We start from the raw sequence: 15,553 nt of genomic DNA, 5'->3' as shown, positions 1-15,553 counted from the left end.
GAGAACCGTGTCCCACAGACTCTTTATTATTCGTTGCTTTGCGCACTCACATAAATCAAGCCGGAGTAGTATCTCTCTCTCAGGTTGTGCAGCACCGAGGCTTCGTTGAGGCAGGTGAGGTCGGCCATGTCCTCCACTTTGCTGAAGCGTGGGGGGTTCATTCGCTGCACCTCCTCCCTGGACAGGGTGATCCGCCGCTGGCTGTCTGTCAGCTCCACCTCCACCTCATCGCCGCGCTCCTCCCGAATGCTGGCCGACTACAGACAGAAGGAGAAAGAGAGGTTTATAAAAGACACTACGGGAGATGAAGGAAGAGAGAGTTTCCATTTCCTGAGACTTTAAACTTGGTTGAGATCAATACAACACCACAATGAACATCACGTCTGCATTTTAACATTGTTGGCATCAAAATGTCATAATCAGGTGCCAAACAAGCTATGTCGAGAAAATCTGTTACTAAAATCGATTTCTTGGAAAGGTTAATGTGAATTTGATAACTTCCTGCATTTAAAATGACTTCATTTAGCAGCATCAGTTCCTCTCCAAAGTCTTAAATCTTGGATAATGCGCCAACAACAAAGAGCTTCCTTACCATGTCATTAGTCATCCCAGTGAAAGTTACTTTGACTATAAAAAAGCTGTGAAGAGTAAAAGCTAACAGCTACATAGATGGTTAAACATTAATTAAAAGCACTGCTGTACTGTTTTTAGGTGCTGGGCTATAACACACACAAAAATATCACTCTACTGTAAACAAGTGTTTGAAATGAAGCAAAGATTGAAAATCTATTTGTGAAAATGTTTGTCAAAATCTCTTCCAGTGAGCTTTAGAGTATGAGTGGTCCTTGTGTTTGACAGTAGACAAGAATAGACGGTGACAGAAGAAGAGCTGTCGGTCTTGAGCTTCGAGGACAGGAAGTAGTGTGACCTCTGGTTCTGACCAGGTCACAGGACTCTGCTCTGCTTTATTCTCTCTGCTACTTGACATGCACATCACACAAAAATATGTGCGTGTCCGTGTTTGCCTGCGCGTGGGTGTGTATTAGTCACAGACTGAACGCCATGCTCAGAATATGAAACTGGATGCACGTGTATATTCAGTTTGAGTGTTTGTGTGTGTGTCTAACAGTGCCATTCTCAGATCATGACTGTAAAATGAAGTCAGCGTCTCTACAACGGCCTCTTTAACGTTAGGAGGCTGAAGGCGAGTATTGTTCTATTCATAGAGCTCTCTATGAAACCAGTCCAGCAGAGAGAGGGAGACTCAGAGTGAGGACATCGAATTCATATGTCACATCCTACAGTAAGCGGTAATGAAAACACGTTGCGTGCATTATGCAAGCGGCAAGGAAAACTTGAACAAATTAATATAATGACAAGTGCCTGATGATAGTCATTAGATCTGAAAGCATCGACAAGATTCTAACAGGACAAAGAAAGGCATGGAAACTACAGCATAATAATGGGATAAAAACCTCATAAGATATGATAACATACTCATACAATGATGAACACACCTTATGCTGCCCCACCGGTTTGACACACCTTCAGTCAAAGGCACATACTCGGGGCTAATTATTCACCACAGGATTAATACTTGGATAATGTGCAGCAGGAATGTGGGAACAAGTTGTGTTCCATTCACCCCTGAAATTCAGCTAAAGTAACATTAGGTAACAATTTACTTATTATATATTGAATAACAAATTCAACTTGTAATGATGTCTCTGTCAATCCTACTTTGTGGCCTGACCACGTATTTGTGCTATGTGACTTGGCCGGGTAGGTAGGATGTCCAAGTTCTAAACCACAAACTAGGTTGGTGACGTGGAATCATACTTCATAGAGAGAACAGTTTCTTGTTTGCCCTCTGATGCCCTCCAGTTGCTCTGCCTCACCTCTTTCAACAGATAGCTTTGCTTGTGGCAAACGTAACCACTGTAGCTGCTTTCAGCTAGTTAACTCACCTGACATTAAACCTGACTATATCATTATAGAAACCTCAGTTTTGTATTTACAACAGTGATGTTGTACCAAATAGCATAAATCACCAATTCCTACATGATGTTGCCTTTCACCTTTTTACGTCCAGTGCAGTTTGATTAAGATGGTGGCCCTAGTTGGAAACAAACAAAACAAATGTTCATCCATTTCAACACCCGCTTACCTCAAAGCCGTGCTTCTCTGACGGCACCCACACCAGCCTCTTAGCTGCCCAGTCAGCCTGGCTGGCAGCGGTGAACACCGCATTGGAGGTAGGAGACCCTGGCATTGCCCCCGATGCGAGGAAGCGGGTGACATCGTTGGCACCGCCCCCCGTTGGCCTGGACATGGTTCTACTGGCACTGAGCAAGGAAAGAATGGGAGGCACAAGAAAAGTGAGTCCATCTTGAGCCACTTTTTAGTTGCAGGCATCGTGTGATGTGTGAGGTTCGAAACTGGAGCGCGGTGGGTGGATGATGGACAGTGACACTGATGTGTTTCTGTGTCAAGATACACACTCATCTACTCCATGTGCACCCACCCACACGTAAAGTAAGAGCACGTAGTAGCACGCAATAGCCAGCTGAGATTGGGTCAGGGATGGCCTAATGCAAAGACACAGCAAATCAAGGAGAAGAAGGAAGGAAGAAAGACAGAGAGATGGGTGGGTGGAGGGGTGGAGGGATGGAGCAGAGCGAGATACATCAATCGACTGAGTAAACTGACATGACAGTGCTAGGGGGAGGGATAGCAAAGAAGAGGGAATGAGGGTGGTACAGCAGTGAGCAGAAAGGATAGAAATGGACTCAATCTATTGTTAACTGAAAGACAGTGAAGTATCCTTCTTTTCTACAGGCCACTGGACTCAGCAGAGATGAAACTCTGGTGAGGCCCTCACTGGAAACTAGTGGAGCCAAAATGTTGATACGCCTCAGGACCCAGTATCCTGTGAAAGAGGAGGTGACAGCAGCTGGAGGTGGTTACTAGCCTGAAACATGAAGGCAATCCCAAGTCAGAGTGACTGTTAGGCGACAGGATGTTTCTAGATTTGCTCTGACAACTCGGAATGAATGTGCAGCAGTAACTGCGTGAGAAAAGTTCTCTTGGTGGACAATAACTCATGACTGATAAACTTTCCACTGAGGGTAGGAGGAATTACATTTGTTACAGATTTACATCTAGGATGGGATGTCGCCACGGTGGAAATGTGAATAATGCTCAACATAGTTTCACAGAGCTGAAAAGGACTTCTTCAAATTGATTCTTTTATCCAAATTCTCAACTCAAAGACCCTTCATTTCCCATCATAATGACAAAAAAGAAAAGTAAATTAAAGAAAGAAGCAAATCCTTACTTTAAGAGGCTGGGGCGAACAAATGTTTGACATTTTTGGCTGGAAAACAGACTTAAATGACTGGTTGGTTGTAACAGTTGCTAGCTTGTTTTCTTTTTCGACTGACTAATTGATTAGCTCTTGCTAACGGACAGAAAATAAATCAGGAACTATTTTCTTAACCGATTAATGATTTAAGGAATATTTCACACAAAAATGGGGACAATTCACTGGGCCCAGCTTCTCAAATGTGAACATTCTGTTTTTTTAGTCTTACATGTGAGTAAATAGAATATTTTGGGGTTTTGAACTCATACTGAGACGAATGTTTTAAACATATAGTTAGACAATAAGAACATTTTTTAAGATGTTGCCATCATTTTTTTGAGCTTGTGATAAGTATTTGCTGCTACTGACTGACTTTCAGTTGACCAAATAATGAATCAAGGAAATAATCTGCAGTTACTCAATAATTTAAATGTTATCATTCACAGCCATACTGATAGTAACCTACTGTACAGGGCCATCAACATGTATTATGCAGCTCACAATCTAGTTAGTAGACCAATAACTAGAGAGAACCCAGCCTTAGACCAACTATATATATATATATATGTATATATATGTATATATATGTATATATATGTATATATGTATATATATATATATATATATATATATATATATATATATATATATATATATATATATATATATATATATATATATATATATATATATATATATATATATATATATATATATATATAGAGAGAGAGAGAGAGAGAGAGAGAGAGAGAGAGAGAGAGAGAGAGAGAGAGAGAGAGAGAGAAAATGACTTCTTACTGCATCTGGGAGACTGAAAGGCAGTTCTTTAATGGATAGGTTCTTCTCAATGTCTGGAATCGATGACCTAAATTTAATGTGGCAATAGATGTACAATTTAGGAATGAAACCCTTCAAGTTGTCTGACTAAAACTCTGAATGATGCTGAACAATTGTTAAAGGATCAATGTTCTGTTTAGCGATCAAAATGTGGCTTAATGGAGGAATGAGCTGACACATCGTCCTCTTAAGCAACCACATGGGGTGCAGCTTAAGTTGAAGCAATACGTCAACTTTGATCCGACAGGTAGGCCATTGTGCCAGCCTGTATTGTGTGTGTGTGTGTGTGTGTTTGTGCGTTAACTATCAGGCGTCTCCATGCCTGAACAAGTATGTCAACTGGCCTGATTCCTCTAATGCGTCTCAGTCAATCTGAAGTTTTTTCTGCTCTGTCTGCTTATGACAGGGCCTTGTCCCCAGCCCTGCGTTAACCATACCTGTTACTCCAATATAACTCTGGGTGTGGAGTAGACATGATGACAAAGAGCCAGCCCCACCCAGCCACTCAGTATGGAAATATGTGATTCCTCATTGGCATGTAACAACTATGCATTTGGTCTTAAAGGCTGGTTCCATACAGAAAATATTTCTGTTATTCTGAATAAATGAAAAGACCAACTTCTGAGTTCATTTGTTGGGGACACGTTCCAGTACATCAAAACATACCGTAGAGAGTATTTACTTCATCAGGGCAGGGTGTATGGGTTGTGAGAATAATTTACAATTACTATGTTCATGGTAATGAAGAAACTTGTCACCCAGTGTGTCAGTGCAACTGACTGATGCATCTTTAATAGATTATGAAACAGCAGTGAAAGCCCACAGAGGACTGAGCCACGTATCAGGCTTTGAGGCAAAACCTCATCATCATCATGAATTCGTTGTTGTTGGGTTTTGGGTTTTTTTTGGTCTTTTTATAGGTTTTGCATTCAGTAAGATAAATATAGAATAACGCCAGTCCTAGCCTTAAAATACCCACGAGAAATCAAAGCCAGGGAGGTGAGCCTTGCACTCCAAAGATGCGGACGGCCACATCATCTGTGATAGTAAAAAAGATCACAGTCATCATCAACCAATTGTTGAGACCAACAGTGATCCCAGACTTCGCAGGCAGACACTATAGCTGCAGTGTGGGCTGCTGGTGGGTCCCATCAATGCTAATGATTCCTCTGAAGCACAGACTTTACACACAGGTTGTCGCAGTACAGCCTGGCCTGAGCAGCGAACTCGTCCTGCAGCAGCTGGAGTTGCCAAAACCTGCCTGCTCTCCTCCATAGCAACACCCCACAGACAATACCTTGTGAGTTTCATCTGAGGTCATCCACTGCGGGGGGTCTCGTGGTCTGTGTGTGTGTGTGTGTGTGTGTGTGTGTGTGTGTATGTATGTGTGTGTGTACAACTAATGTGCGGGTGCGTGCAGTGATTGTGCGGGTGGGGGAGCTGGAAACGCCTTTTTTCTTCAGCTTTCATGCGAAGTGCCTCGGTGATGATATTGTGTCATCTGCGCACTTTACCGGACAGTGAGGAGCGGTGGCATTATTAAACCTCTGGCTATGATAGTAGATAATTACAGTGCGGCTGCGGAGCAGAACAGGGGGGTGCAGCTGCGGTGTGACCCCTATATGATCACCTGCATTTTAAGGATCTGAACAGAACAGACTTGACGAAGGCAACCACACCTTGAACATAAGACATGAACAATCACATGGGCCCCAGCCTTTAATTGACTCTGAACCGCATGCATGTGGCAACCACAAAACCGAGCCCCACTTCACTGAAAATACGAGCTAGCTGCTGTCATAATCATTTTTTTTGTTTTTACACAAATTTCACAAAAGGCCTGGCTAAATGTTGAAATTACTTGGGTCGAAATCTGTATTATATGGCCATTAGGGAGACACAGTTGCCAGACGTCAGGTCATCTCGATGTAAAGCCTCTCTTCGAAGGCGTCACTTATTAAAATCAAGCCATCATCAACGGTCCCACCGACACCAACGTCTCGTTTTTAGCCGTTATCTCACCGCATTTAGACGAACCTAGCAAGGTTAGCCAGCCCCACTGAAATATGATACACTCGCTATATTACATTGGCTATTTACGAGTTGGATTAGACTAAAGTCAATTAAATCTCTCACCTTCAGGTTCCGCTCTGAGTCGTGGGTAAGGCTGTGGTGCTAGGAGAACCGGGGTGAGGCTGTTTCTCGGGTATTTTCCTGCCTGATAGGTGTGTAGCCTACCGCATATGCGGCTTTTATCATTGCACCGCTCCTCCGTGGAGCCGCACTCACACTTCTCGGTGAGAATAAAATAGACGGCGAGCAGTGAGGGCAAGGCGACGGCTTCAGGGTTTCCTGCTAGCGGGCCAACCAGGGGCGAGAAGACGGTTTCCAGTCAAGCCTCGGAGACACACAAATCCAATGAAAATCTACAACTGAGCAGAAGACCCGCCTCATGAATACGACGAGAATTTTCCGCCCCAAAGCTGGCATGAAAGGAGCGCGGTGACGAATGGCGTTAAGGGTAGCGCGACAATCTCCGCCGTCAGCCAATGATAACCGTCAGGGAGCGGGGCTACGTGTGACTGACGTGTCGAACAGCCAACCGGGGCGCTGCAGCAGGTGCCTCTGCCGCACTCTCGCGCTAAACCAGGGAGATTTGCGCGCCCTTTGTTTACCACTCAGCTGCGGCGAGCGTCCGCAGACACAGATCTGGGATCGGATCTGTTCCGAGTCACATCCAAGCACAGCAGACGGTCTAGTCGGAAGGATCTGACTCCAGGCGCGTGATTCAGATCAGCACAGCAAATCCGAGTGAACCGTAGTACCCGAAGGTACCAGTCGGGGTTCTGGGGCTGTTTACGCCAATTAAAAAATGTCTTACAGCTAATCGTGTAGCCGATTTAACATGCCCTATAGAGGACACACAATCACCAAACAAAACACACAACTACTGCGTGTCTCAGCTATTATGGAGTACACCCCATGTAATAATGACCATGAGATATAGTTGAAAGCTCTGTTTAAAAGCTGGTAGGCGGACCATCAGCCCACACATAATTATATTTAAATTACTCGAAGTGAGTTAGAGATATTAGGGTATGTGTGTGCATGGATGTGCAACACAAGTCAAATGTAATGTGACACATTATTTTTATATCTTGACAAGGAAAGCTACTAGGAAAACAAATAAAGAAGCAACACATAATTGCAATTCAATTGCTGTGTTTTATTTGCTCTACAACACAGTTCAGTTTCATTTGGAAGTGCTCTGTGCCTGAGGCAGCTCTGAAATTACATTTCAATGTTGGAGCAGAGGGGTTTACCATTCCCTTTAGAAAAATAACTTAGGAGGGTAGATACAGCTTTTTATTGATTTCACCTCACTACTTCATTAAAAATATATGCAGTATTACAGTATACCATGTATTTTACACTATGTATATTATAAATACCTATGATTAAAAAAAAATCATGTGTGATGTGAATAAGCAACCAGTGAAATTAACAAATAATCCACCTGTCTGCGCTATTGTTGTTAAAGTGGTGGTGCTGAAAGGTCAAGTTACATTTCCTGGAAGTGGAGGCAGGGTGAACGACGTGACCCTCCATGCAGTCTATAAATAAAACATGGTGGCCATAGAGGAGAAGAGTAAGGGAGGACACAAAAATAAAACAGCATTAACACTTATTGTAACAGATAATATGTTATCAATACCTTCACCCCCCTGAGGTAACCATAAAAAATCTTTCAGTAACTGGAGTGAAACACTGTGACTGGTGAATTGAGGTCAACCTGTGCTGATCCTGCAACACTACTGTGCGGCTGTAGAGCTTCATTAGTGATATTAGTCTCCATGTGTGACATTTGTGCAAAGTACAAAGAACAGTTCACAGGTTGTGCATAGGTCAGGCTGATTATTGGTCAACACTTAACATAATGTTGCACTCCTGACACTGAGTTACATTTTCTTTACCAACAGCCTTTGTAATTAAACACACATAATTTTGCCAAATATTCAGGTGGCAAAATATACTGCAAATATTAGAGGATCTAAAATAAACAAAGACATTCCAAGTGCTTTGTAATATAATTACAAAGTGCAATTATTACAAATCCTTCAATACAACACCGCCAAAACATCTTGAAGTTGTTCCTGCATGCTTATATTGAGACTAATCAGTCACTGAGGAGATTCACAGTCATTAATTTGCATAGAAACTTTTGTCAACTTAAACAAATGTTGAAATGATTGAAAGAACACTTGCATAAGTAGCGTTATGCAAATACAAACAATGAAAACAGCACATTTAAACATGAAATGCACATCCGCAGATGAAGGGCCAGTTGCAAAATCTCTTGTTTCTTACGAAGGCACCAATCACTACACTGTTCTCACAACTTGTGAGAGAAACCGACTGTAACACATTAGATTTAGAGTTAAATGTCACATTATTTTATGGGCACAAAAATACAGAATGATGTGGTATAGATTCCAGTTCAATCCTTATCCACTTGTCCAGGTGTTTTATTCTCAGAGACATAGAAAGGGCAAGCCATGTCATCATGGCCAGAATGCTTCTGCACAGTTCAGCTCAGTTCTGCTTTCATGATGTTGGAGGTGACTGTGGGCCTCCAGTGCATTTACAAAGTCTATGAGAGGCTGTGCCTTCAAGCGTCTTCCAACACTTAAAAGATTAAAATGTCATAGCTCAGTCGCTAAGTGCTAGTTCCAACAGTAACAGTGCAAAACAATACAGTATGGTTGATTTCAGCAACAAAGAACATGAGAAAATCATGTGGATAGTAGTGCAACAAAGAATTTATGGTAATTAACCGATCTAATTAACTCTTTTGCATGACACATAGAGAAAAGATAAAAGCCAAAAACAACAAACAGCACATAACATGGGAAAGAAACGGCTAAAAACTGCTGCTTGTTTTCAGCTGTTTCTCCATGTTACTGTTCGTGTGGCCAAGCCTCATCTCAACAGCCCCCTGCCCCAAGCACACCGTATCACAAAAATATGCTCTATCCATACTTACCATAAGAAAATAAAGCATTAACTGATGGATCAACACAATAGTGGAGGACATTCCTGAGCTGTACCTCAGCAGGTACACATTCATTCTTTTCAATCATGAGCCTCCTCTCAGAGGCCTTAATTGTCCACAATCCGGAGGTGCAGCTGCAGGTTAGAGCCACAACGGGGTGCTGTTGTATCTTCTGCCAGGCAGGCAGTAAAATCCGATGATTGTGTTGTGGTAGTGATGGGCCAGATGTGAGACTTAGCAGACAAGTTTTCAATAAGCTTGGAAGATTGCCAGGACCAATCAGACAACTAGGTCAGTGTAGAAGCCCATATCCCCTATATACTGACTCCACATCTCCCATGGTTTCTCTGTCTCTCCACTTCCCTTCTGTTTTTCTGTGCACTCTTATTTGTAGAGAAGTGCTTCTCTAAATCTTGCAAACCTTTTAAATTCTGATGGCTCTCTTGACTTGCTCCTACTCCGCACTTCCTGTCCTTAATCCTGCCACCAGCAAATCCACAGCCCTATCTATGTTTAATCCTGTCTCTCTTGGTCTGCCCATTCCTACCTGTCAAACCCACTCCTGTTGCTTGTCCTTCTAAACCTCCAGGATAACTTCCCATTTCTTTTCCTAGGTCACCTTCCTTTCTCTTCCTCCCTTAAGGCCTCCTATCCTACATGTTTAGTTGTAGTGGAGATGTTCTGCCAATGACTGCCTTCGGGTTGGAGGGGAGGGACACTCAGGGTCTTGGTCAGGCTCATCATCAGGGGATACGAGTTGCAGAGCCACTTCATTTTCATAGCAGAATGATGAGCGAGAGCTTTGAATGTACTTCTGCTCAGCAAGCTCTTTAGCACTGCATGAAGGTGTGGTTGGGATTTCATATGTCCGATGGAAGAACGAGTAGTCCACCTGAAAAAAGGAGAGAAGACAAGACATTTTCAATACATATTGTATTTGGATGCTAACAAGACAAAAACAAAGTGCTATGCTGCAGCTCTGCAAGGCTATATTTGGGTGCAGCTGTGCTTTTGGCTGAAGGTCAATAATGCTAACATGCTCACAATAACAGTTACTAGATGCTGACGTTTTACCAGTTAATGTTTACCATGTTCACTGTTTCAGTTTAGTGTGTTAGCATGCCAACATCTGGAATGATCAAATTAGCTAATTAGTCCAGCTGGAAAAAGGACAAAAGACAAGAATTCTCCAAAACACATTTAATTGGTATGCTAACAAGACAAGTGTCTATCGCTATGCTAGCAGCTCTGTGAGGCTATATTTTGGTACAGCTGTGTTTTGAGCTAAATGATGAATGCTCACAATAACAATGATTGTTGACTGATGTTCAGCCATTAATGTTCACTGGATTTAACCATCTTAGTTTAGCGTATTAGCACACTAACATTTTCTAATCAGCAATAAACACAAAGTACCACAAAAGCTGATCGGAATGTCATCAGTTTTGTAGGGGCTTGGTCATAAACCAAAGAACTGGATATATTTAAAATGCTGATAGACAAGTCAGGTAATCAATCACCCTAGTTACAACATCAGATACCACTTCTGACATTAAGGAAGGATCCATACACACACCTCTCTATCCCTATTTTCTCACCTGGTAGCAGTCTTTTCTCTCAAAGAGCACTGGTTCGAATCGGTGTCCCCAGAGGATTTCCGATGCCAGATAGGAGCTACGGCACTGTGTGGTCATTGCTGTGGCCTCCACCATGCCCTCGAGTATGACTACCACCTCCAACTCGGAGTCATTCTCCAGGGTGTTTCGGTCAATCTCGTAAAAAGGCGACTCGTCGTTGATCTCGTGGACAATTGTCACTGGCGAGACCAAGAAGATGCGATCGGTGCCAGTGTCAAAACCCACGTTGATGTCGGCGTTATCCAGTGGGAGGAACTCTCCCTCCTCTGTCACCCTTGACTAAAGTTAGAAAAAGAGAGAAAATAAAGTCCCAAACTAGAATGTGAAACTTTCCACATTAGTTGCCATTACGTTGCAAAATTGATTTTCACATGTGGGAAAATTTATAATGGAGACTAGAAACGATTTCCAATATTAAATAAAAATCAGCCAAAGGCAGGTAGGACATGATCAAGTAACATCAAATTAAACCGCAATACAAGGTAAAAATGCAACACCATAATATAGAAAAGAGGAAAACTATCTGTCATTTTAAATACTGACACACATTTCCTAAGGTCATCTGAGAAAAATATTTGAAATTAAATTTCTTAACCTGACCCAGTATTTAGTATTTGGTTATTATATTCAGAAGTATAGACTATGCCTGGCTTTAGTCATACCACCCATGCATAGGCTTATCACTCACCCTACCCTTTCTCCCTTACTATGGAATAATATCCAGGATCAGTATTTAAAATTGTATCTCTATGATCCTCAGAAACGTAATCCCATCTGCCCTGTTTGAACTTTTATATGGTCATGCTATTAAAAGAAATCAAATTGTCGATGCTGTAGCCTCAGTGTTCCACAGATTCTGACCCTCTAGACAACTCTGGCAGTATACACACACGCGCATGCAGCTTTGATGATGACAAAACAATCCCAAAAATAAAGGAGGCATGTCTAAATTTACCCACGTAAGGTCAGACAGTAAGGTAAACATAACCATGTGTATGGTACAACACTCTTTACACACATACAGTACACACAAGGGAAAATGAGATGATGAAGGACAATGGTTCTCAGTTAAAGAATTGTGGGCAAGTTAATCCATGGTAAATCTTCCTAACCCCTGAGGGAAAATAAAACAAGCTCTCATTAACGACAGTCCACAGAATACAGGCCAGATGGTCTCAGCGCTCTCTCACTCTCTCTATTGCAACCTTTTTTCCTTTCCCACTGTCTCTCATAGCAGCAGCCACATTTTTTGGTACTCTTTTACTTGTCCCTGTCTGTTTTAATCATCTCCAAAGTATGTCTCTGACCCTTAAAAAAGAAAAAGGCTTGTCACTTTTATCATTGCCATTCCTTCTGACTCCTTTGTATTTTTCATCATGGTCAGTATACAGCTTCCTCCACTTACCTTCAGTAGTTGTGCTCGAACGTGGGCTTCTACCAGGTGGCTCTTGCGTAGGTTTCCGACCCTCCACATCATGCAGAGTTTCCCATCCCTCAGCGCCACCACAGCTGTTTCAGAGAACACTAATGTCTCATTGCGCTTCTTGGGCTTGGCAATCTTTGCCATGACTGCCCCGATGATGAAGGCGTCAATAATGCAGCCCACAATGCACTGCAAAACGACCGCCACCACCGCCAGAGGACATTCTTCGGTCACACTTCTGAATCCGTAACCGATGGAGGTCTGCGTCTCCAAGGAGAAGAGAAAGGCTGCCATGAAGCTGTTTACTTGGAGGAAGCATGGCTCCTCAACCACTGCCTCTCTATCAGGCCCTCCTCCAGACCCAGCCTCTCCTGATCCCGAAGAGGAGCCTGAGCTGGGGGTAAGCCTAATGGAGAGGTCCCCATGCGCAGAGGCAATGAGCCAGAAGGCAAATCCAAAGAGCAGCCAGGAGAGAAGGAAGGAGAGGGTGAAGATGACAAGCATCCAGCGCCAGCGGATGTCCACACAGGTGGTGAAGAGGTCGCTGAGGTAACGCTGGCCCCTCTCGCTCATGTTGACGAAGGTGACGTTGCAGCGTCCGTCCTTGCCCACAAAGCGTTGTCGGGGCCGGCGGCTTGAGCGCCTGGTGCGCCGGCGGCTTGTAGTGGAGGGGGAAGAGAGTGAATCGTGGTCCGAGGATGATCGGCCTTTACCTCTACCTCCTCCACTACTGCCTTTTCCACTCTTTAGCCCTGAGCACATTCCTCCTGCTCTCACCCCGCCTTCTCCTGCATCTTCTCCAACTGACTCTCCAATGGCGCTCTGCCTCCGTGCATTGTTGGTGTTGCTCTGGAGAGGTAAAGTTTTGCCATTCAGAGCATGGGTTGGGGAGGGGCTGCTTGGGGTCCCTGACCCCGTTGGACTCCCCCCTGCCCTAGCCGTATCTGCAGCACTCTGTGCCAGCCTCATGACCTCCTCCTCCTCCACTGGCCCATCCACCACAGCACTGAAGCGGCGTTTCACACGTGCCGCTCCCATCATGCGCTATAGGGCTCTTCTCTATTATGGAGAAGATCTCAGTAATTCAATATTCCTCAGTGTGTTCCGGTTTGATTGTTGATGATGTTGCACCTTGATACAGTCAATTAAGTGAGTGGAGTTAACAACAAAGTCCGTCTTGAATCCTTTTTAATGAGGAGATATTTGCAAGTCTGTTGTGGCCAACCAGACAATAATTGCCCTTAAGGCCATCGATTAATCCCTTGTTTACTTTCTCCAACTCATAATCCCAGTACAGTCTATATTTCAGTGACAGATCTCTGAGCAACAAAGTGGACAATCCTCAAGTGAGTCCATGGGCACATTCATTAACAACCAATGTCCTTGATACTCACTGAAATAAGTAAAGTGAGGTGAGCTGAAAAGAAGGATGTCAGCAGTATCCTGAGGAGTCTATTCTTTTTACAGGGAGTGGGAGGGTTGCATTGATCTCGACAGACATCACCAAAGCATGCAGGATTGGCTCTGTTCAGTTCAAAACAATAACAGGGAAACCTAAAGCAGATATCTGCTGATAAAAGCTATAAACAGATAATGCAATGGAGTAGGAAATATGTCAAGGATATAGAGATCATAACAGGGTACCTTCTATAGTATTGTGACAAGATGCATACAAGACAGACAAATCAAATTAACAGGTGATATGATTATCAATTTTCAACATGCAGTCAAAAAGCATAAAAACATGCCAATTCTTACGATCAAAGTTCATCCAAGTTTCACAACCCCTTGGTATGGGCATGAGGAGACAAAAAGTACAGTAATTTCAGTAAATAAAATGCCTACAAGTCAAGGAAATGTCATGTTTGCCCAACAAGAGGGTCCCAACTGAAAGAACCAAGTTTTGGTTGCCATTTCCTGCACAATCATGTCACTGCTTTAACAATTTCACAGGGTCTTTCAAAGGGTCTGCATATCTGTTCGATGGCCATTGTCAATTTTGGTGGAGATGGATTCTTGTAATGACTGTTGCGTGGATAATATTGACCTGAACTACACGGCTGTTAACAATCACCTGCAACAGTTAGTCTCTCAGAGCAGACATACCTCATTACAGTTCAGCATTACAGCTGAGAAATCGCTTATGCCTGACGAAAGATAAGAAGGGAGGGAGAAAACAACAGAGAGAGATTACTTTGATCTCCAACACCAACTGTGTTTTCAACTTCAAGTGGAAGATGTATGTGGAGAAAAATGGTAAGCACACAGGTCACCTTAGGAAGTCTGCTATATTTTTTCACAAGTATGGCGCCAAAGATGATAGATCAGGTGTATGCCACAGCAGGAGAAGAGCTGAGAAATATGGTGACTGAAAACTCTGTGGATTGTAGTCTCTAACTCAGCATCTGTTTGAACCAGATCAAAAAAGTGCTGCTTGAACAGTTTATGCAAACAAACCAGGAGATCATATGTAGTTGCATTATGAAAACAACAGCATGCACTTTGAATTGCACCATAAATATTATCTAAAAAACATGCACTAGCATGAACATTTCCTCAATATAAAGAAATAATAATTAAAAACTAACAAAAGATTAAATAAAGCAAAAATAATGAAATGTACAATTATATGAGGCAATGAAATGGTATGCTTGTCATGTATTTACCTTGTCCAACCATTTCCACAGAGCTCTACACAGCTCTTCCACGACTAAATACTGACAAGTACACAAGAGTATTCACATCCAGTCTTTTGGAACAATGGACAGAGAACAACAAGACACAAAAGCTACTGCTAAAACTGTACAAGTATTGAATAGGACATTTTCTTCAACCAATAACAGCAGGGTAGACAAACATCTACAACAAATGGAAGTGGGGAAAGAGATCCCTCCTGAAGTGTGAGGTAACATAAGGGTTCATCTTCGCTTGTGTGTTGACCTCCCTTTATGAAACATGCTCAGAAAAGCATTAAGTTTAGGGGAGAAAGAATCTCAGGAGAGGAGAACAAACGTGTCTGCTGTTTTTTTGGTTTTCTTTACTGAGATGTTTGTGGTATGTTTTGCATCCCCAGTGCCAGTCTTGAAGAGAAACAAGAACAAACAAAGAAAAGTTAAGTCACTGTAAATGTTTACAAAGCTGAAACAGATGCTTCATCAGTATATTCACATTTCATTTCAATTAATATCTTTAGTATGCTGTATATGACAAATATCTAACTCGCTGGTTAGCAGAAACCT

The 15,553-nt window shown here is 42.7% G+C and overlaps 2 protein-coding genes across 7 annotated transcripts in view; both read right to left on the bottom strand.

The window, feature by feature from the left end:
• The window catches only part of myh14 (myosin, heavy chain 14, non-muscle), a 30,884-nt gene extending 23,879 nt beyond the window's left edge, over window positions 1-7,005 (bottom strand). For 3 of the 5 annotated variants that reach the window (XM_037073416.1, XM_037073417.1, XM_037073419.1), the window contains exons 1-3: window positions 6,338-7,004; window positions 2,168-2,345; window positions 51-257 (exon numbers count right to left, since the gene is read on the bottom strand). In XM_037073416.1, coding sequence (XP_036929311.1) covers window positions 51-257; window positions 2,168-2,332 — 372 coding nt within the window. In that variant the 5' untranslated portion in view covers window positions 2,333-2,345; window positions 6,338-7,004. Of the gene's footprint in view, window positions 1-50; window positions 258-2,167; window positions 2,346-6,337 lie in introns of all 5 variants that reach the window. The other 2 variants (XM_037073418.1, XM_037073421.1) reach the window with 2 other exon arrangements.
• A 548-nt stretch (window positions 7,006-7,553) lies between these two features.
• Window positions 7,554-15,553, bottom strand: part of kcnj14 (potassium inwardly rectifying channel subfamily J member 14) — a 35,064-nt gene continuing 27,064 nt past the window's right edge. Inside the window, exons 3-5 of one of the 2 annotated variants that reach the window (XM_037073432.1) lie at window positions 12,297-15,394; window positions 10,853-11,170; window positions 7,554-10,146 (exon numbers count right to left, since the gene is read on the bottom strand). In XM_037073432.1, coding sequence (XP_036929327.1) covers window positions 9,916-10,146; window positions 10,853-11,170; window positions 12,297-13,355 — 1,608 coding nt within the window. In that variant the 5' untranslated portion in view covers window positions 13,356-15,394 and the 3' untranslated portion in view covers window positions 7,554-9,915. The remainder of the gene's footprint in view (window positions 10,147-10,852; window positions 11,171-12,296; window positions 15,395-15,553) is intronic. The other variant, XM_037073431.1, reaches the window with a different exon arrangement.

The sequence above is a fragment of the Acanthopagrus latus genome, chromosome 17 (assembly GCF_904848185.1).
Source record: "Acanthopagrus latus isolate v.2019 chromosome 17, fAcaLat1.1, whole genome shotgun sequence".
NCBI classification, from domain to species: Eukaryota; Metazoa; Chordata; class Actinopteri; order Spariformes; family Sparidae; genus Acanthopagrus; species Acanthopagrus latus.
This window is presented reverse-complemented; position numbering and strand designations above follow the sequence as displayed.